The 21,104-nt window shown below is 34.3% G+C and overlaps 1 protein-coding gene and 1 non-coding gene across 2 annotated transcripts; one reads left to right on the top strand and one right to left on the bottom strand.

Annotated features, from left to right (window-relative positions):
• Positions 1 to 11,378: 11,378 nt before the first annotated feature.
• On the bottom strand, positions 11,379 to 11,485 carry LOC127098906 (small nucleolar RNA R71). Its single transcript, XR_007793590.1, has one exon. It is a non-coding gene; the product is annotated as a small nucleolar RNA R71 (small nucleolar RNA).
• Positions 11,486 to 12,652: 1,167 nt separating this feature from the next.
• Positions 12,653 to 18,163, top strand: LOC127091587 (alpha-L-fucosidase 2). The gene is made up of 10 exons (XM_051030276.1): positions 12,653 to 13,060; positions 13,874 to 14,019; positions 14,220 to 15,070; positions 15,269 to 15,401; positions 15,634 to 15,792; positions 16,450 to 16,674; positions 16,795 to 16,896; positions 17,057 to 17,192; positions 17,332 to 17,527; positions 17,651 to 18,163. The coding sequence occupies exons 1-10, from the start codon at positions 12,835 to 12,837 to the stop codon at positions 17,967 to 17,969; spliced, it is 2,493 nt and encodes an 830-aa protein (XP_050886233.1). The 5' UTR covers positions 12,653 to 12,834; the 3' UTR covers positions 17,970 to 18,163.
• Positions 18,164 to 21,104: the final 2,941 nt, after the last annotated feature.

Genomic DNA, 21,104 nt, shown 5'->3' with positions numbered 1-21,104 from the left:
TATAAATTTGGAATTTCAAATTCAAGGTGCAAATATCATGAGTTGCAGCTATAAATAAAAGCCTCTAGCATCAGAATTAAAGACCCTTGCGCGCCAGCTTTGATCCAAGACCTCAAACCCTCACATTTGAAAGGAGAAACCTGAGAATTTTCTTTTGAAAATTGAGTTTGAATCTCACTGTTTGGAGATTCAAAACTCCAAGGATTCAAAGCTTCTGTTCAATTCTAAACCACTTTTGCAAGCTTCCTGAGTAAGATCAAGCAAGAATCAAAGCAAGAGAGATCGAGTTCTGCACAACATTGAAGGTATTTTCCAGATTTTTTCTTCTCTTCGATTCTCTCTCAATTCTCATTAATTCTCTTGGATCCTTGGTTGTCTAAAGTCCTACCAATGTAAGCAAGAAGATTGAGTTGCTTTGAGGTCAACTAGAAGCAACTTAATTCATGTACCTCAAATTTCAACTCCATGTATCTCTCAATATATTTGGAGTTAGGATGAATTGAGATCAGATTCGTGATCAGTTCCATTTTTACTTTAAAATCATGTCCTTCTTTTTCATTTTTGTGATGGTGATGAGTGATCCAATCCGGCCAGGGTCGCCTGAGAAGGTGACAGACGTTTTGCTCCGGTGATGCGCTGGAATGGTTCAGAGCCGCATGATCATCTCATTTTATTTTAATCACGGGCGTTAGTTTTAAATATCATTGGTGTGGCGCGCTGACTCGTGTGCATGGTGGAACGCGCATTTGGATCCACTTGATCTGCCACCTCAATTAATGAGGGAGATCAAGTGGTCCATGTTTTTTCTGAATATTTGAATTTCATTTTATTTCCTTTATTTTCATTCATTCATATTAATTTTAATATTGATCCAAAAAATATGGGAGTTTCACCAAATTTTTTAAAATAAAATCCTCTTTCATTTTCTGATTTAAAATTATTTTTTGGATATTAATATTTTTCATGATTTAATTGATTTTGTGAATATTTATAATTGTTTAAAAATACTTTTAAGTTTCCAAAAATTATGAAATTTTTTCTCCAAGGTCCTTTGACCTTGTTTGACCTATGATAATTCTCATGGCCATTTATTTGGTGTTTTGATGAGATTTTAGGAAATTGACCAACTATTACTTAATTTAATGCATTTTTTTCATTATTTTTAATTGTTTAATGACAAATTAATTGTGTAGAGCCATTTTAATTGACTTTGTGAGTTTGACTTGTGTTGTTGAGCCTTGGTCAAGGTTGATTTGACTTTGTTAGGTTAAGATCATTGGATTTAGGGGATTGATGGAATGTACATTCCATCTCCCAAAATGAATGAATGATCTTTATTTGGTAAAAGTCCTCCTTTGACCAATTTGTGTTGAATCCATTCCCCCTCCCTCTTCATCTCATTCCCCTTCTATATGACATTCCTTTGACCAATTCTACATAAGTCCAATTACGATTTCTTAACATAATGCTATATTTTGATACAAAAAGGCATAGTATTCTAGTTAGTGAGATTGTAAGTCATTTAATTTCAAGTCATTTACTTTTATGCACTTTAATTTTTAAGCTTTTAATTTATTTTCCATTATTCATACCATCCAATTTGTTTACTTTAATGTTATTTTCACTTTGCCCACTTGGGCCATATTTTATGATACATTGTGTATGTTTATACTTGTTTGTTTGTTTGGTCTTTTGACCTTAATGTACATAATAAGAACAAAAACTCTAAAAACATCTTGTGTGGACTGTTGGTTTGATCTGAGACTATTGGACTTATAATTTAGGCAACACTCCCTATGCAAAGGACTTGGCCAATACCAACTTTCATGAAACCAAGTTGCTTATGAAGTGAAAATTCATCTGCTATAATATTGAAATCCATTTGAGTTCATCTGCAACATGATCATATTGAAGCTGTTATTTTGAACCAGTGTCTTATGCCATCTTTGGAGTCATCTGATACATGGGAAATTTTGGAAGAAGATCATGGAGTTGCTAAGCTTGGATATGGCTACCTTTATTTGATGCATTTCTCTTCATCTTGCTATTTGTGTATTGATATTGCTTGATTCTAAAGTCCAAGGGAATTTCGGGTTTCTATATGACATTCTTGTCTATTGGATTGCAGCCCATTGGTCAGATCTCTTCAACTCTTAACTTTTAAATTTGTGCTTAGAATTAGTCTCTTCATCTCCTTCCCACTTCTTTAATTTAAAATCTCTCCCTCCTTTTAAAATCTTCTTTGCTTGTGTTTGTTTTATAAAATTTGACCATATTGCAAATTAGAAACTTTGGCCTTATGCCATTTCATTTCCAAAACTCTTTTCTTAATCAAATTTGTAAATAAACTTAACTATACTTGACTTAAAATTTCAAAGACAAAAATAACTAACACTCATTCAAACCAATTTTAGGCCTCTTGTGCCTTTGTTAAAATTAAAATTTTGTTAAAAGCAATGCACTCACTTTGAAATTGATACCACGAACAACGAGGTTTTGATCCCTCATTTTTATGTTGGTACGTAGGCATAAGTTCGAAGGTCTTGTCAAACACAAAAATATAACTAATGAATTCTTTTCTCATCACTCCATTCCATTTTATTGCAAACCTCATCTGTACAAAAACACATATGCACATAAAAAAGGGCTCCCTAGGAGTACCTATGACACTTTGGGTGCTAACACCTTCCCTCTGTGTAACCAACCCCCTTACCTGTAATCTTTGGCATTTTATTAGTTTTGATTTAAAAACTTCTTATCTTTTGGGTTTTGTTCGTACTTTTCCCTTTTCCATTGGAAACAATAAAAGCGCAGTGGCGACTCTGGTTTAGTTGATGTCTAGCTTATCCATAGCTTGACGGTCATGAATTTACCGCTACAAGAGGCTTAGAAACAAGTGGAACTCGTGCTGGGATACTTCTAATAACACTAATATTGTTATCACACATATTTACATAGAAGGAAATTCTTGTGCAATTTTTTTGCCAACATAGATCTCACTACTAATTCCATCATTTTTTTATTCTATCCCTATTGGGATAAGTGTAGCGGTAAATTCATGACCATTAAGCTATGGATAAACTTAACGTCAATAAAACTAGAGTCGCTACCGCGCTTTTATTGTTTCCAAAGGAAAAGGGAAAAGTACGAACAAAACCCAAAGATAAGAAGTTTTCAAATCAAAACTAATAAAATGCCAGAGATTACAGGTAAGGGGGTTGGTTACATAGAGGAAAGGTGTTAGCCCCCAAAGTGTCCTAGATACTCCTAGGGAGTCCTTTTTTATGTGTGTATTATTTTTGGTATGAAAGATGTTTGCAATAAATAAAGTGTGGGGATGAGAAAGGAATTCATTAATTATATTTTTGTATTTGACAAGACCTTCGGACTTGTGCCTACGTACCAACATAAAATGAGGGATCAAAACCTCATAGTTCGTGGTATCAATTTCAAAATGAGTGGATTATTTTTAACAAAAATTAAAGTTTTAAAAGAGTCACAAAGGGCCTAAAAGAGTTTGAATGAGTGTTAGTTCTTTTTGTCTTTTTAAATTTGAAGTCAATATGGTTAAGTTCATTTACAAGTTTGATTTAAGAAAAGAGTTCAAAAATACAATGGCATAAGGCCAAAGTTTCTAATTTGCAATTAAGTCTAAGTTTGAAATCACAGGCAATGAAGGTTTTTGAAAAGAGGGAGAGATTTGAAATTTAAGAAGTGGGAGGAGATGAAGAGACTAATCCTAAGCAACAATTTAAAGTTAAGAGTTGAAAAGATCTAACCAATGGGATGCAATCCAATAGACAAGAATGTCATATAGAAACCCATTTTTCCTTTGGACTTTAAATCAAGCAATATCAATAAGCAAGTAGCAAAGTGAAGAGCAAGGCATAAAATAAAGATAGCCACATCCAAGCTAGCAACTTCATAGTCTTCTTCATAATCTTCCCATGTATCAGATGACATACTCCTTGAATGGCTCAAAATAAGGTATTAGACACAGGTTTAAAGTAACATTTTGCATCAAGATCATGTAGCAGATGAACTCAAGTGGATCCCAATACTTGCATCATATGAAAGCTCAAATCACAATAACTTGGTTTCAGAAATGTTGGCATTAGCCAAGTCCTTTTGCATAGAGAATTTTGCCTAATTCTAAGTCCAAAGCTCAGATCACATCCAACAGTCCACACAAAACATTTTTTAGGGGTTTTCGTTGTTTATTATGTACTTTAAGTTCCTAATACCACAAACACAAACATGATACGCCAACATATACATACAATCACAATATATGGCTCAAATGAGCAAAAGGGAAAATGGCATAAACATAAACAAGTTAAATAATATGTCAATGGCAAATGGTAAATGACTTGAGTTTAAATGACATGAAGCAAATGACTTGAAATTAAAAGTAATAAGAATAAAAGTTAGTCAAATGTTAGTTGATTAGATGTTAGGATTATTTTGCTTTTCCATTGATTAAGTCATTCTTTGGAGAACACTCAACCCTCTATTCACAAGCATGGATCCTTGAACCAAGACATCTTCCAAAGGAAGGAAAAAGGCTAAGTTTCCACACAATACCATGAAAGGGGGGAGACTTACAATCCCACTTACTAGAATGCTATGCCTTTTGGGTCAAAATTTAGCGCTATGTTAAGCAATCGTAATTGGACTTATGTAGAAGCCACAACTATCTGAGGCCGGGCAATAGAAATTTTGGTGTTAATGCATGTTAGAGATATGGTACAATGAACCATACTCCTAAAGCATACCACACACAAAAAGAAAATGATCAAATGATGGACCTAATCTCATTCATACTTGTATTGGTTCATATAACATGAAGTTGTTGATGAACCAATTAGCCTTAATATATTGAGATGTCATTGGTCAATGAAAGGGATGGGATAGAATGAGATTGAAGATGAAGAGGGGGGATGAGAGAAACACAAATTGGTCATGAGAGGAATTTTATCAAATTAAAATCATTCATTCATTTTGGGAGATGAAATGTACATCTCATCAATCCCCTAAATCCAATGATTTAATCCAACAAAAGTCAAATCAATCTTTACCAAGGCCCAAACACATAGTCAAACTTCACAAGTCAATAAAAATGGCTCAACATAATTTCTACACAATTAAACAATTAAAAAATCAAATTAAAAAGCATTTAAATTAAATTATGTTTTATCAAAAACCTAAAACCTCTTCAAAACACCAAATAAATGGTCAAGAGATTTATCATAGGTCAAACAGGGTCAAAGGACCTTGGAGAAAAAAATTCATTATTTTTGAAAAGTCAGAAGTATTTTTAAACAATTAAAAAAATGCACAAAAACAATTAAATCATAAAAAATATCAATATTAATCCAAAAAATAATTTTAATTCAGAAAATGAAAGAGAAAAATATTTGAAATTTTTTGGTGAAAGTCCCATATTTTTTGGATTAATAATGAAATTAATATGAATTAATTAAAAATAAGCAATTAAATGAAATAATCAGAAATTCAAAAAAATGAGAACCATCTGATCTCCCTCATTAATTGAGGTGGCATATCAAATGGATGAAAGCGTGTGTTCCATGGTGCACTGCAGTCAACGCGGCATAGGCTTGATATTCAAAAGCAGCGCATGAGATTAAAACATTTTAAAGGGATCTTATGGTTGAGATGCATGACAACACATCACCGAAGCCAGAGCTCCGGTCTTCTTCTCTAGTGGACCTCACCGGACTGGTCCACCATCAACCATCACCAAAATGAAAAGCAAGACATGAATTTAAAGAAAAAATGCTCAGGAGCTCGAATTTGACCTCAATTTTGTCCAATTCCAAGTATATAAAAAAATACAGGGATTTGAATTTTGAGGATCATGAACTGAGTTGCTTCGATTTAACCTCAAAGAAACTCAATCTTCTTGCCTACATTGTTAGGACTTCAGAAAATCAAAAATCAACAAGAATAGTGGAGAATTGAGGGAGAATCGAAGAGAAGAAGTTTTTGAAAAATCACCTTCGAGTTGATCTAATTCCACTTGATCTTGATCTGGATTTGATTGCTTTTTCCTCCTCTTGCTTGCAGAAACCAAATGAGATGAAAAGGGAAGTGAATTTCTGGAGTTTGAACTTCCAAACAGAAGATGAAGTTCAAGCTCGATTAAAAAGAAACCTTCAGAAATTCTATGGCAGTGGGGGTTTGAATTGGTCTAGCAAAGCTTGGGCAAGGTATTGATGATGAATCTGAAGCCTTAAGCTTGTTTAAATAGGCAATGCACTTGATATTTGCACCACTTGAAATTTGGACAAATTTGGAAACTCCTTTGCATGGGTGCATGAGCAATTATTTGGGCCTTAGGGATGATGCAATCCACTCCCAATTCGTGTACAAAGTATGCTGAATGCATCATTTGTAAGCATGCAAAAGAATTTGATCACTTGAAATCCAATCTTGCCAAAACACTTTCCATAATGAAGTCATGCGCAAGTCCTTCAATTTTGATCCAAATAAGATGATCTTGGATGTTTTAGAAATGTGAGATCAAGAGGAACAACTTTCATGTTGAACACGTTTTCATTTGAAGCTTGGATCATGATAAATTTTGAGGTGGAAGTTTGGGAAATTAAACATATTTGAAAATTTTCTAAGTCTCAAGTCAAATGTTCACTTCTTCCAGCTTGAATAACTTTTTCCATGGACTTCAAATGAGAAAAGTTCCTTCATTAAAGTTATATATATTTCAAACCTATTCAATTTGGTCACAAATTTGACCTCATTTGGATTTGGCATGAGGGAGTTATTCATTTTAGAAGTTGAGGAAAATCACTTGTTCAATGGTATTGGCCCAAAATGACCTATAATGTTTCCGCTTGGAACATGCATTTGAAAGTTGAATTTACACTTAATCCAAAAATAAAAGTTGAATTAGACATCTTGAATTTGATTATGCAATTTTAATGGCTTTCATCTCATAAAAATTGAGCAAGTTATGGTCCAGGGAAGTTAACCTCCAAACTAGGGTTCAAACAAAATGACCTATAATCTTTCACCATAAACAATGACTTTCCAAGCAAACTTAGATCTTGACTTCAACATTAATGTTATTTGTAATGTTACTTATAGTAACTTTTATCTTGGAATCATTTTCATATGACAAAAATTATAGGAGATAGGGTCTAGGGAACCCCAGTTTTGACCAATTGACTTTCTCTGGTCAACCACCATGAACCATCTTGCCAGCTTGACATTCTCTTAACTTTTGGGACTCATGGAGGATCATATATGCATAAGATGATGTAATTTGAAGTATCCCTTGAAATATTTAATCAATTTTTGAAGAAACCTGTTGAAGAAGTCACACAAGATACCCAAATGAATTAGGGTTTCCAAGGCAAACTAACTCCTAACTCTTGATGATTTCTTGATCAAAATAACATGTGAAGATCATGGGGATCCATATATGATACTTAGATCCAATGTGAACCATTTATAGATTGGGCTCATTGCATTGAGGGTCTCAAACCCTAGATATGAGCTTGATAGAGCATATGTGAGCATGTACACTACCTACAAAAGCAACAAACTATATATTGACATATTTTTAGTATTTTGGTTATTAAATAAAAGAAAAATTAAGTATGATACAATCAAATGTGCTTGGTGACCTCTCCCAATGCAAACCTAATGAATGAGGGGTAAGGAGAATGCCAAGGTGTGATCCCAATGCCAATGCATATCATGAGGGATCTTAGGGTCAAAATTGGGGTCTTACAATAAGGAATGATTTTATAAATAATATGTTAGGTATACCTTTATTTAGGTTCTATTAACATTGATGGGGTTAACTTTGATCCCCCTTTTTGTAACTTATTTTCCTTTTATTTATATTATCGGTGTTATTAAAAAAAGCATCATATACTATACTGTTTTTTGAATAAGCCAAATAGACTAGCTAAAGACTTGCAGCACCACCAAAATTAAATTAACAAAATCAAATATATCAAACTCCTAAATGTCAAATAAACTATGTAAACACTTGAAGCACCACCAAAGTTAAATCAACAAAATCAAATTGCTCAAAATCCTAAATTATACATTAGAAGTATGCAGGATAATCTAAAAATGGGAAGGGATGTTGTAGAGCATGTACCTCTATTTGTATAATAATAGTTTTGTCCAAGTAATTAAGTTATTTTTCCTTTTCACACAAAAAAAATTGTCATAAAATAATGTATGATCATAACTTAGAGATGATTATTATCATATAAAATAAAATAACACTTTTTTCGGTTTTTTTCCAATTTTATAGAACTATCGTTTTATAAGATTGTTTGGACTGGTGCCAACTCTGGTTCTAAGCCCAATCAGTTGAACTGGTTGGTCCAGTTTTTGAAACATTGCTACAATTATACTATCACTACTATCCATTTTAGGTGTTATTATGATCTAAATCAAGCTTAGAATTTAAAACCATATTCAACAAAACCAGTACCACTTCAAACCAAATCTTACAGCAAGAACACCATACCTTTGTAAATGAATCTATAACAAAAAAACACTTATCTTTGAATTTATAATAACATGATTTCCATGGCCCAAGGATTAGGGGCTAATATGTTAGACTGTTTTGGCAAATAAAACTCCAACCCGCACAATGTAAACATCAACCATAACTGAGTAAAACAAATGTCGCTCAAATGTCAATTAAAATTGCAAGCTCTTGACTATGAGTAACAACACAAACAAAGATTACAAATAAATCCAACCAAAAAAACTCTTGAACATAGAGTTTAACAGAAGCACTCTTCAGTACCAGTTGAAAAAAGTATTATATAAATTTGTAACAAGCGTACTCCCAGATACATAGGAATAAACAAATAAAAAAAATCACAACATTGTGCATTCACTCTTCTAACTTCCAAATCAATAGAAAAACATTAACAAATGTGATACAAATTGGTATAAATGAAAAATCAAAGGGTCAGTTTCTTCCTGGAGATGAGATGAGGGATAACAGAGAGAGGGAATAAACATTTCGAGGATTTTGATTTTGTATATGAGGAAACCTACGATTCTGTAACATCAGGGAATGAGACATATTTGCTTTGAGTTGATGTTGAATTTTCCTTGAGTATTTTTTTTTTAATAAACTTTTGAGGTTATGCCATAATTTGAATTCTACTATAAGGATGTTGACTTTATTTGAATAAAGTATGTATGTTTTGTTGGAGTAATATCCTAAAATGTGATTTTCTCTTTTATAATTAAAAGTTGAGGTTTAGGGTGTTACAACAGTCAGAGACATCAACTGAGAGCCAAAGGAAAGCATAAGGTTGGAAGCAGGTGAGAGAAAAAAAAGAAACAACAATTACATTCCTAGGAAATACATGGCAACGATCTACATTGGAAGGAGAATCAATATGAAAGGATAGAATCAAAGGCGTTAGAAGACAAAATATAGTACGTAGTACACCCACTACCATGCAACAAAAAGGATAAATGCCTCCTACAACTCTGTACCAGCACTCTACCACACTACACCTTGTCCCCCACAATTGTCTGTACCTGATTTCCATGATGTATGAATCATATAAAAACAAGGGAAATTTGTTGATTTTATCTTGGGCCTGATTTGATTTATTCTTTAGCCCATGATCCAAGACAAATGGAAAAAACCTAGCTGAAGAACCTATAAAATCAACTCTTGAAGAATAAAGAAGAAGTTCAACATCTGCTAGAAAGATTCACATAGAAGAAACCAGTGAGGAAAAGAGTTTAGGGAAAATGAAGTTTCTTCTTCTCACCATCTCTAAAGCTTACTACTAAATCTTGACGCGACAAAAGTTATCTCTTGTTGATTATCCATTGCAAGAAAATAAGACACTACTCTTAAGTTGTTATCCCTTTTACACTTTGTGTTTAAGAATGATTAGCTTAAGGACCTGCATTGTAGTTTGTACTCAACTCATTATGACCTAAACCTTTGTTTGTTGAGCAATGAAAAGTTGATATAATGTAGTTTTTATGTTAAGTGATGTGTTTTTAATGCTTTGTTTTGTCATGTGTTAAAATGTTATAAATCTGTTTATTTGATTGATCAATTTGGAAAAAGATAAAAACATGTTATTGTGAGATATCCAACAACAAGAGGATTTCATGATAAAAGTGGTTGAAAATAGTATGATAAAGATATTCATTAGAATAGATTCTTAGGTATGAGTAGCTACAAACTTAAAGGATTTTCAGAGTAAAAACAAACATGCTTTAGGGTTACAAGTGAGGCTTAGAGATTTGTTCCTTTGCCCTAAAACATATGCTTTTGATGTTGTAGAGATACACCTTTAGATCACTTTCTGACCTTTCCTGGCATGACACAACATATCATGTACACATAAATGATTATGTTATATTAATGAATCATTTCCTAACATACTGTCCATCATTGCATTCAACCCACATTTTTTACATTGTTCTATATATGTTTACTATTCAGCTGGACCTATGAATATCATATATTATTTTTATCTTGCTCATGTTGATTTACTAAAAGATAGTTTCTTACAAAAATCAACCTAAGTTACTTTCCATTCCACGTGGGTTCAATATCCTTACTTTTTATCACTTTCTACTTTAAAACATACATATATTCTTGCATTCACATTTTCAAATAACAAGTTTTTGGTGCCGTTGTCGGGGAGTGTGTAAAAGATGAAATTTTGATTTTGTTTGTCATACTATTTTTTTAAACTGGCATTTGTGCTTTTGATGGTCTCTGTATTCTGGAATCACGACAGGTGCTGAGCTATTGCATGCGTAGGTTGCTAAAATCAGTCTACAGAGGAGACGCTGAACCTAAGAGAACATTTAGATTGCTTCAGATATTTCAACTTACTGGACATTTACCAGGAAGCCCTCCTTATTTTCTTGTTTTTGATATAGAGGAGGAACTAGTTTAGGCAGATCGTGTCATGGTAGATAACGACATCATTGGCATTGCCAATGATAGAGCAAAGAACATCAGGGACTATGCAGTCTTTGATCCTAATTCTATGAACATTGGTATTATTCATCCAGAGATCATTGTAGTCCAGTTTGAGTTTAAACCAATGATGTTTCAGTTGTTGCAAACCATTAGTCAATACCTAGGCACTGCAAATGAGGACCCACACTTGCCTTTGAGACAATTCCTAGAAGTGGCAAGTAACTTCAAGATCCTAGGAATTACTGATGACGCCTTTAGGTTGAGATTATTCCCGTACTCTCTAAGGGATAGAGCCAAGAGTTGACTAAATTCTTTAGAGCCGAATTCCATAGCCACATGAAAATGCCCTAGCTGAATTTTTTTAGCTAAATACTTTTCTTCTGTCAAGAATGCTAAGATGAGGAATGGGATAACTTCGTTTAGACAAGGAGATGATGAATCTTTATTTGATGCTTGAGAGATATTTAAGGAGTTGCTTAAACAATGTCCACATCATGGGATACCAATTTGCATCAAACTAGAAGACATCCTCTCACGAGCTGGCATATCTTCTTGCAAAACTTGTCCAACTCCAGTTGATATAAAATCAAGGATGAGTTCCACACACAATGTCCCCTACGAGGATCCATCTCTCTACCATAGTCTTACAAGTGCTCTTCAGTATCTCACCTTCACACGATCTGATATCTCATACGCGGTACAATTAATATATCTATTTATGCATAATCCAATGGACACTCACATGCATGAAACACTACGATTTACATCTGTATCCCTCATCTACTACTTCATTAATCTCATATACAGATGCTGATTGAGGAGAATGTCCTGATATTAGACGTTCCACTTCCGGCTACTGTGTGTTCCTTGGAGACAACCTACTCCTTTGGTCGTCAAACGACAACCACACTACCTCGATCTAGTACCGAAGCAGAATATTGTGGAGTTTCCAATGTGATCTTTGAATCATGTTGGTTACGAAACCTTATATTGGAGTTACATTTTCCTATTCATAAGGCCACCATGGTATAATGTAACAACGTCAATGCCATCTATCTCTTGGGTAACCTGATTCAACATCAATGAACAAAACACATTGAGATGAACATTCATTTTGTCCGCAAAAAGGTAGCTCGGGGTCAAGTCCGAGTTCTCCACATACCCACAAAACATCAAATTACAGATATTTTTTTACCAAAGATCTTCCCCTTTTCGACTACAGGGGAGTATTAAAATATCTATATACTTAATATAATCATATTAGAATGTCTCTATATTTAGTATAATCATATCGGCATATTATTAATTTTCAAATATAAAAATTATCATACTTGTATATTATTGCAAATCATATCCATGAAAATGCAAGTGATTCAATTCTTACAATAACATGATAATAACAAATAAGTAAATAAAAAGAAGTAAAACTTTCTAAATTTTTATCATTTGTTAATCACTTAATAATTTTAGATAATATTATTTATTTCAATAAAAAACCAAATTATATATTGCATTTCTCTCTTATATTTTTAGCTAGACATTTGATTACTTCCTTCAGTACATGTTTTCCTTTCATTTAAATTTTCTTCCCATAAATACATTAAAATACATTGAAATGAAAATGACTTTCTTTCATTGCCACAAAAAATAAGCTTTTCATTTTCATATAAACTTTGTTTTCAAATCCAACTCTACATTGATTCCATAGAAAAAGCAGTGACTTAAATGCAAACAATGTGGGCCATCTTCATTTCAAGGTAAACACTGACAAGCAACCACAACTACCACGTTTCTTTCTTCACTTCATTTCACTTCCACCGACTCATTCACTCTCTTCTCTTCCTTTCACTATGGAAGATGGGGATTGGGTTCTGGTGCGCGCTCCCTCACAGAAACACCTGTGGAAACCATCTTTACCAAATGCTGATGATCTTGATGGTGATGAACCTTCAAGACCATTGAAGGTTACTTTTTCTAGCCCTGCAAAGTACTGGACCGATGCAATCCCAATCGGTAATGGCCGTCTTGGTGCCATGGTTTGGGGCGGTGTTCACACTGATGTTCTACAGCTCAATGGTAAAATAAAATGCTGCTTTCATAGAGAAAATTTACATTCTTATTTTGGTTTAGTATCATTTATCATAGTATGTATGTGTAATTTAACCTATAAAAAGGGGATGTATGTGTTGTCAAAATTCATTGTGAGTTTGTGAATTGAATGAGCTTAATAACTTCCAATTAGATAAGCTTATTCCCTTGGTCTTTGATTAGATTGATTAAATCTCTAAAAAAAAGGTGTCTGTGTCCGTGTCAGACACCAGCACGCCATTGACACTTGTGATTTTGTTTAATTAATTTAGTTTTTTAAATATTACTAGAATCGACATGTCAGGGTGGATGTCGTGGATGTCGTGTCTGGTGTTCGTGTCTGCGTGGCCGTGCTTCATAGGATTCAATGCAGTGCAGTATTTAGTATGGTTATCAGATATATTAGACTATGGTATTGGTTGATTTTCTGTGGGACTCTATTATGTTAATGATTGTTTCGGACAATGGCTAATGTCTGAGTGATAAATCCTGCGAATAGGCTTTGATTTGAAGGGAAGATTGTTGTGTACACTTAATTTAGCATCGACCATTTTGTAGTTCCTTCAAGATATTTGTTGGATTTAATGTGGTTCATTGTGAAAAATCTGCGCTGCAAATAATTTTTTTATGTATACGGGTTACATTAGTACTATAGGCATTTTCTAGTTACAAAGTTATATGATTGAGATATTTGGGATAAGGTCATGCTGCAGTATCCGTGATAAAATCAATTTGATATGTGTTTGGGTTTTTCTCATTTAAAAAACTTACTAATTTGGGGTTCGATTTCTTTTTTCATAGAGGACACACTATGGACTGGGGTACCTGGCAACTACACCGACAAAAATGCTCCTGAGGTGCTGGCTGAAGTCCGGAAACTTGTTGATGACAAAAAATATCCCGAAGCTACAACAGCAGCTGAGAAATTGTCAGGAATTCCTTCTGAAGTATGTAACATACTGCAAATTGATATAACCCTTTTTCTGCAATTTATGAGGAACTACGATATTTATTAGATTAATGTTAGGGGTTTATAACCAAGGAATATGATATATAAACCGAGGAGTCCAAGAAGTTGCTATTTTTCTACAATATAAATCACATACACGTTTCATTCTTTTTATATTTTTTTATTTTTTAAATGAAGGTATACCAACTTCTTGGCGATATTAATTTAGAGTTCGATGATGCTCATCTTAAATATTCGGAAGAGTCTTATCACAGAGAACTTGATTTGGATACTGCGACAGCAAAAATAAAATACAATGTGGGTGATGTAGAATTCACCAGAGAGCATTTTTCTTCTAATCCGGACCAAGTGCTAGTGACAAAGTTTTCCACTAGCAAGTCAGGGTCATTATCATTTACAGTATCTTTGGATAGCAAATTACATCACAATTCACGTTTAAGCGGCCAAAATCAGATAATATTGGAAGGAAGTTGTCCTGTCAAAAGGATCGCGCCACACCTCAATTCCAATGGTGAACCAAAGGGAATTCAGTTTTGTGCAGTTCTTGATCTGCAGATTAGTAATGGCAAAGGAGTTATACATGCTTTGGATGATAAGAAGCTTAGAGTTGAAGGTGCAGACTGGGCTATTTTGCTTCTGACAGCTTCCTCGTCTTTTGATGGTCCATTTACTTATCCTGAAGACTCTAAGAAGGATCCTACTTCCGAGTCCTTGAGTAAAATGAAGTCTGTGAAAAGCTTTTCATATGATAATATATATGCACGCCACTTGGATGATTATCAGCATCTATTTCATCGGGTCTCATTGCAACTCTCTAAAAGTTCCAAGACTAATATCTCTCAATTGGGAGGTGATGATACCGTTCCAACTTCATCAAGAGTCAAATCATTTCAAAAGGATGAAGATCCTTCCTTTGTGGAGCTTTTGTTTCAATATGGCCGATATCTACTAATCGCTTGTTCACGTCCTGGAACTCAGGTGGCAAACCTACAGGGTATATGGAACCAAAATGTTTCTCCTGCATGGGAGTATGTATTCACTTCAATTTTTATCCCTCCTCTAGCAATAAATAAATATGTATACGGAAAGTAAAGACATTAGGTTTTATAAAATGTCTTAGAGTTTCTAATTCTATATGGATAAGGCGTATCAAATAACTATCTAGAAGTAATTTTATAAAGAATTCACGAGATTTGATAATTTGTCTGTTTTTTTTTGTCATCCAGTGGGGCTCAGCACTTGAACATAAATCTTCAAATGAATTATTGGCCATCCCTTTCTTGCAACCTACATGAATGTCAAGAGCCATTATTTGATTACATTTCCTCTATGTCGGTCAATGGTAGTAAAACTGCAAAGGTATTTTCTCTGTTTACTCTTTCTTTCATACAACTCTTGACATTCTATGTAACAAAGAAATCGGCTATAATTATGCTTGTCAGCTATCAGTAACTTGTTAGTAGACCTTCTATTAATCAAGTCTATGCTAGGCGCAAGCCCAAGTAATTAGGCACAATTTAAAGTAATTGTGTGTTTTAAATAGAAAGGTAGGAATGGGACTGTAGTGAATTTCATTTGATTTGGCATGCAGGTGAACTATGAAGCAAATGGTTGGGTTGCACATCAGGTTTCTGACTTATGGGTTAAAACATCCCCAGATCGAGGTCAGGCTGTTTGGGCTTTATGGCCAATGGGTGGAGCTTGGCTTTCTACCCATCTATGGGAGCATTACACTCATACAATGGACAAAGTAAGCTCTGATTTTTTTAAGAAACTATCTAAGCATTAATCTCATTGACTCAAAAATATAAATATCGCAAAAACATCTATATTAGTAGGGGATCTAACAAGTATAGATTTCCCGAGTTATTAAATTTGCAGAACAATAAACGTTTTTACCATGAAGAGCTTAATCTTTCGGACATGCCAAATTAACCTTCCATTTTCGTGGCATTACTATAAGTTGTACTAGAGAAGATGGGAGCATGAGTAACCCACGTTGAGCAATTTTTGGTTATTATTATTTATTTACAAAATGAGATTTCAAGCTGGTTTTAGTCCAACTAATACCTTATTTAACTATGATGATTAATATTTTTAGGAGATTGCTGTTAAATCATTGCAAAAGGCCAAAAAACACTATAAAATTTCATGTTTCATTTTATGGATGTAAGGGTGCAACTTATTTACTGCTGTCATTATCAACAAACCTTTGAGATTATTATTATGGAACAGGTAAAAGATGAGGGGTGGAAAATATAATATACTATATACTATAATGATACATATATGTGTCTGTGCAAATAACTACTGTTTTCTTAAACTAGATTTGCTCTATCGGCTGTGCTATTACATACACACATTCCAGATATTCGGAAAGTAATGCTTGATTTTTCTTTTATATTAGGAATTTCTAAAAAATAAAGCATATCCTTTGTTGGAAGGATGTACATCATTTTTGTTGGATTGGTTAATTGAAGGCCCTGGTGGACGATTGGAAACTAACCCATCAACTTCACCAGAGCACATGTTCATTGCACCAGATCAAAAGCAAGCTAGTGTGAGCTACTCATCAACCATGGATATTTCAATCATAAAAGAAATTTTCTCTATAATCATTTCTGCTGCTGAGGTGAACTTATCTTAGTTCTCAAACCAATACTAGTCACTAGTTTGTATTTTTTTTTTAAATATTAGGCACTAGATTTTAGCTATCCTAATTGTATATTGGTTACCGAGTTGTCAAAAACAGGTTTTGGGAAGACATGATGATGCTATTATCAAAAGAGTAATCGCGTCTCAGTCTAAGCTTCCTCCTACAAAAATTGCTAGGGATGGGTCCATTATGGAATGGGTATGCAATTATGTTCAATATTAATAGCACTCCTTTTCTTCATTTCCGACATATCAATTTGTCTAGTGAATTTCATCTAATTTCTTCTAATTTTAAATGACAAACTTGGATTGTAGTCTGGCAATTCCATGTTAAATTTAACGCCTTATTTATTTGACAGGCTGAAGATTTCCAGGACCCAGAGCCATATCATCGACATGTTTCACATTTGTTTGGCTTGTTTCCTGGACACACAATAGATCTTGAAAAAACTCCAGATCTCTGTAAAGCTGTTGATAATAGTCTAATTAAAAGAGGTTTTTTTACGAGAATACTAATTACCATGTTCATGCTCAACCTTGTATGACAAAATGACATAAGGCTGAATTTTTTCAGCTATAATACTTTGAAATAATATAATTCAATAGTAAATGTCATTCTTGCATTGTGTTACAGGAGACGACGGTCCCGGATGGTCAACAACTTGGAAAGCTGCATTGTGGGCTCATCTTCACAACAGTGAGCATGCATATCGCATGATAAAACACTTGATTATCTTGGTGGACCCTGAGCATGAGGCAGATTACGAAGGAGGACTTTACAGTAACCTGTTCACAACACACCCTCCATTCCAAATTGATGCAAACTTTGGGTAAATCTCAACTTTAACTGTAATGTTTCTGTACCTTGTCGGTTTCACATTCATCATATGAAAGCTTGAACTGAAATTTTGAATAAAATTGGCTGAGAAAAGCTTTATTGTTTGGTGTGTCAGTTTTTCATCAGCAATTGCAGAAATGCTTGTTCAAAGCACAACAAAGGATCTCTACTTACTTCCCGCGTTGCCTCGGGATAAATGGGCAAATGGTTGTGTGAAAGGATTAAAAGCTCGTGGTGGGGTGACTGTTAACATCTGTTGGAAAGAAGGAAATCTGCATGAATTTGGGCTTTGGTCACAAAACCAAAACTCCAAATTGAGATTGCATTATAGAGGGAGCATGGTTATGGCAAATTTATCACCAGGCAGAGTTTACTCATATGATAATGGCTTGAAGTGTGTGAAGACATACTCCCTTAACGAAGTTAATCCTTGATTTTTGTCTTCCAATTTTCCAATAAAGTTTTAAGGAACAACATTCATTACTTTTTACAATATGTTATTGGACATGTTTGTTGGATCATGACATATCTTATTGTTTCCTATAATTATTCCCCATGAGTCATTTAGCCTCGGAAGATGTAATTTAATGGAGAAGCATTAATGCAATTGTTGTGTTGTGTTGTTTTAGCTGTGCATATTAGTTTCATTTTATTATTTGTTATTGGACCAGACTCTTTCTTTCCCCTAGTCTCTAAGAAGTCCAGAAAACTTAAAAATGGTCTTCGGATTTTAGGAACTGGGACGTTTTTTTTAAGAGGATTATTTCTGGGCATTATTTTATCCACCCTATGGGATGAGGGTGAATAGACTGAAAACCTGATTTTGTTCTTTTCATATTTCAGAGATACACTCTAAACGCGTTTAAAATGCATACAGTGCTTTATAAGTGAGTCATTAACCCCATATTTGTTAAAAAAATGGTTTGAAGGTGTATACAGAATTGTCTTAGAAAAATTACGGAGTTGCATCTTCGGATTAACTTTTGAAAGCAATTTGCGCTTCACAAGTGAACCATTCACCCAAAATTTGTCAAAAAAAAGGTATGGAGAGACATTTTCTTAATTTTTAGGAGTGATTCTGTAAATGTATCTTTTGAATAACCTTGAAAGCATCTGAGAGTTTTTGTTTTGGTAGCAAGTGTCCCAAATTGATTTTTTTTGCCATTTTCACTAAGGATATATTAACACGATGCTAATTAGTTAATTTAAGGATGTTATATATAAATTCAAACGATAATACAAATCTAAACATTAATCAATTAATTGAAAATGTTAACACAATATATAATTTGGTCAGAAAATAAAATTGTTACCAAAATACAAATAAAAAATAAACTATTACAAGGCATTCCGTATCTCAAGAAAGATGACATGTATGACGACAATACCATAATTGCCTTCCTCAAAATCTCATCTCTCTATGACATCTCTCGCAATTGTCACAATACGTTGACAGATGGATAACAGATCCTGGGTGTGGTCATCCCCCACCTGTTGCACTTCTAATATCTCCTGATAAGCTGGTATAGGTTGTGTTTCTGCAACATTTAGTGTCATGTAAGGATGTGACACTCAATAAAATCTTTGGATGTATCTGTGCTGCAACCCATGGATAAGGAGCTGGAACACTGCATGCATCGTCTTATACCAGATGATTATAGAAATCATTGATTCTGGTATCAAGATCTCTACGGAGGACTATCGAATGAGCAAACACTGATGGAGGTCTTGGAATAATTTGAAGAAACCCGAACTGGCGCAAGACCCTCTCAGACAGATATGGATACATCATGCGCGACACACAATCCAACCATTCAGATTAGAAGGCTATGTCGTCCAAGTGACACGTCTGACGCTGACCGTCGTACGGGAAAATCATATGTCATACAATATAGTGCGGTTAATAAACACTCGAAATGACTTTATCACCTAATTCTCTCTATACGGGCTAAAAGCATAAGCACATGGCCAATTCTCGATGTAGTTATTCTCAGGTTCCCAACCGAATATATGAAGAAAGCGAGAGACGATCCAAACCTGAAAATGGTCTAGATAAATACTAGTAATAAGTGTAACCCAAGTGTTATGAAAATATTTGTAATAGTAAAGATTGCAAATATATTTTCGTAATCAATGTGCAACTTCCTGTCATTTGTCTTTTCTTCCAAAGACAAGCTTCACATAGTTTCGAGTACAGATAAACCAAACATGCGCCCCCCCAATTGTACTCGTGGATCCGCTCTAAGTCGGTAAAGTATGTCAGGTAGAATACATCGACGTAGGTTGCACTTTTGTCTACAAATATTATAGTGCCAACCAAATACAGGAAGTATGACCTCAATGCACATTGTCTGTGGAACAAAACCTGCTCGACATCACCTTTGGCCTCCACTGCCGCAACCATGTGGTATTTGTACAGTTCCTCCATGTATGCAAATAGGGCACACTCGTCTCTCATGGCATCAAGCTTCTCTTGGGCCTCACCTGGGTTAGATCCCAAATATTTTACAATCATTTCAACTGTCTAGATCTGTTGATCTGGGAATGGTTTAGTAATCTTCCCCTAATTGAAAGATGTAGAAGGTGTGAGACATTCTCAAGGGTGATGAATATCTCACCATGACGAATGTGGAAAAATGACGTCTCCTTGTGCCATTCATCCACAAAATCCGCCAATATGCCATGGTTAATGGTCTTGTATCCAGTTGCGTATAAACCTACCAACCCAAAGTAACTAACTAAATCTTGAAACCATGCTTCTTTATTCTGTTCCAAGTTCAAAATCTTTCTGGCATGATAACATATTTTATTGTTTAACGCTCCTGAAATTCTAGTGTAGTCGGAGTTCAGATGTTCTACTCCAAGTCATGACATCTGATCCAACATTGTTACTAATACAGCAAGACAGTTATACAAATTAAAACCCAGTACTAATATGCACACATTCACAGATGTCACGACATCTGCTATATATCACCATAGAATGGAAGAACACCCAGTTTTGTCCATCTGCTACAAAGACACAGCAGAGATCAAACATAGCACTTACTTCTGTTGAGCCTGCACAGTTATCAGCATGATGTCTCAATATTGATTTGAACATCACCTGTTATAGTATTACAGTTTGTTGGACTTGTACTTGTATTTCCTAAAATAAAGGTTAAACAAGTTAACCTAATTTCCACATATTAGGGTGCTAACAAATAGGCTATTTGTTAGGTTCATTAATTGTAGCTCAGTAGTTAGTTTCCTGGATTTTAGCTCAGCTGTTGGATTCCTGAAGAATAGCCTGAGAAAAATGCTGAAACAGAAAAACTAACCATCCTACAATTTAGCATATGCTGTCAAGAATGAATGTCACAACATTCAGTTTGACGTCCAGATCATAGACCATATGCTAGGTCTGTTATTCTCCTGAAAACAGACTGTACTGAATGTTGTACTGTAAAAGGCCAACCAGTCTATTATTCAGTATATGCTGTCAATGATGAATGTCAAAACATTCTGTTTGACATTTAGACAGTAGGCTATGTACCAGGTCTGTTATTCTCTTGATAAACAGACTGAAA

The sequence above is a fragment of the Lathyrus oleraceus genome, chromosome 6, assembly GCF_024323335.1.
Source record: "Lathyrus oleraceus cultivar Zhongwan6 chromosome 6, CAAS_Psat_ZW6_1.0, whole genome shotgun sequence".
In the NCBI taxonomy this organism is placed as follows: Eukaryota; Viridiplantae; Streptophyta; class Magnoliopsida; order Fabales; family Fabaceae; genus Lathyrus; species Lathyrus oleraceus.
This window is presented reverse-complemented; position numbering and strand designations above follow the sequence as displayed.

Excerpts from the sequence above, each read along its gene's own strand:
- LOC127091587 (XM_051030276.1), top strand. The coding sequence starts at position 12,835 with ATGGAAGATGGGGATTGGGTTCTGGTGCGCGCTCCCTCACAGAAACAC. Across the intron at positions 15,402-15,633 it reads ATGGTAGTAAAACTGCAAAG|GTGAACTATGAAGCAAATGG; the intron begins GTATTTTCTCTG and ends TTTGGCATGCAG. Across the intron at positions 17,193-17,331 it reads TAATAGTCTAATTAAAAGAG|GAGACGACGGTCCCGGATGG; the intron begins GTTTTTTTACGA and ends ATTGTGTTACAG.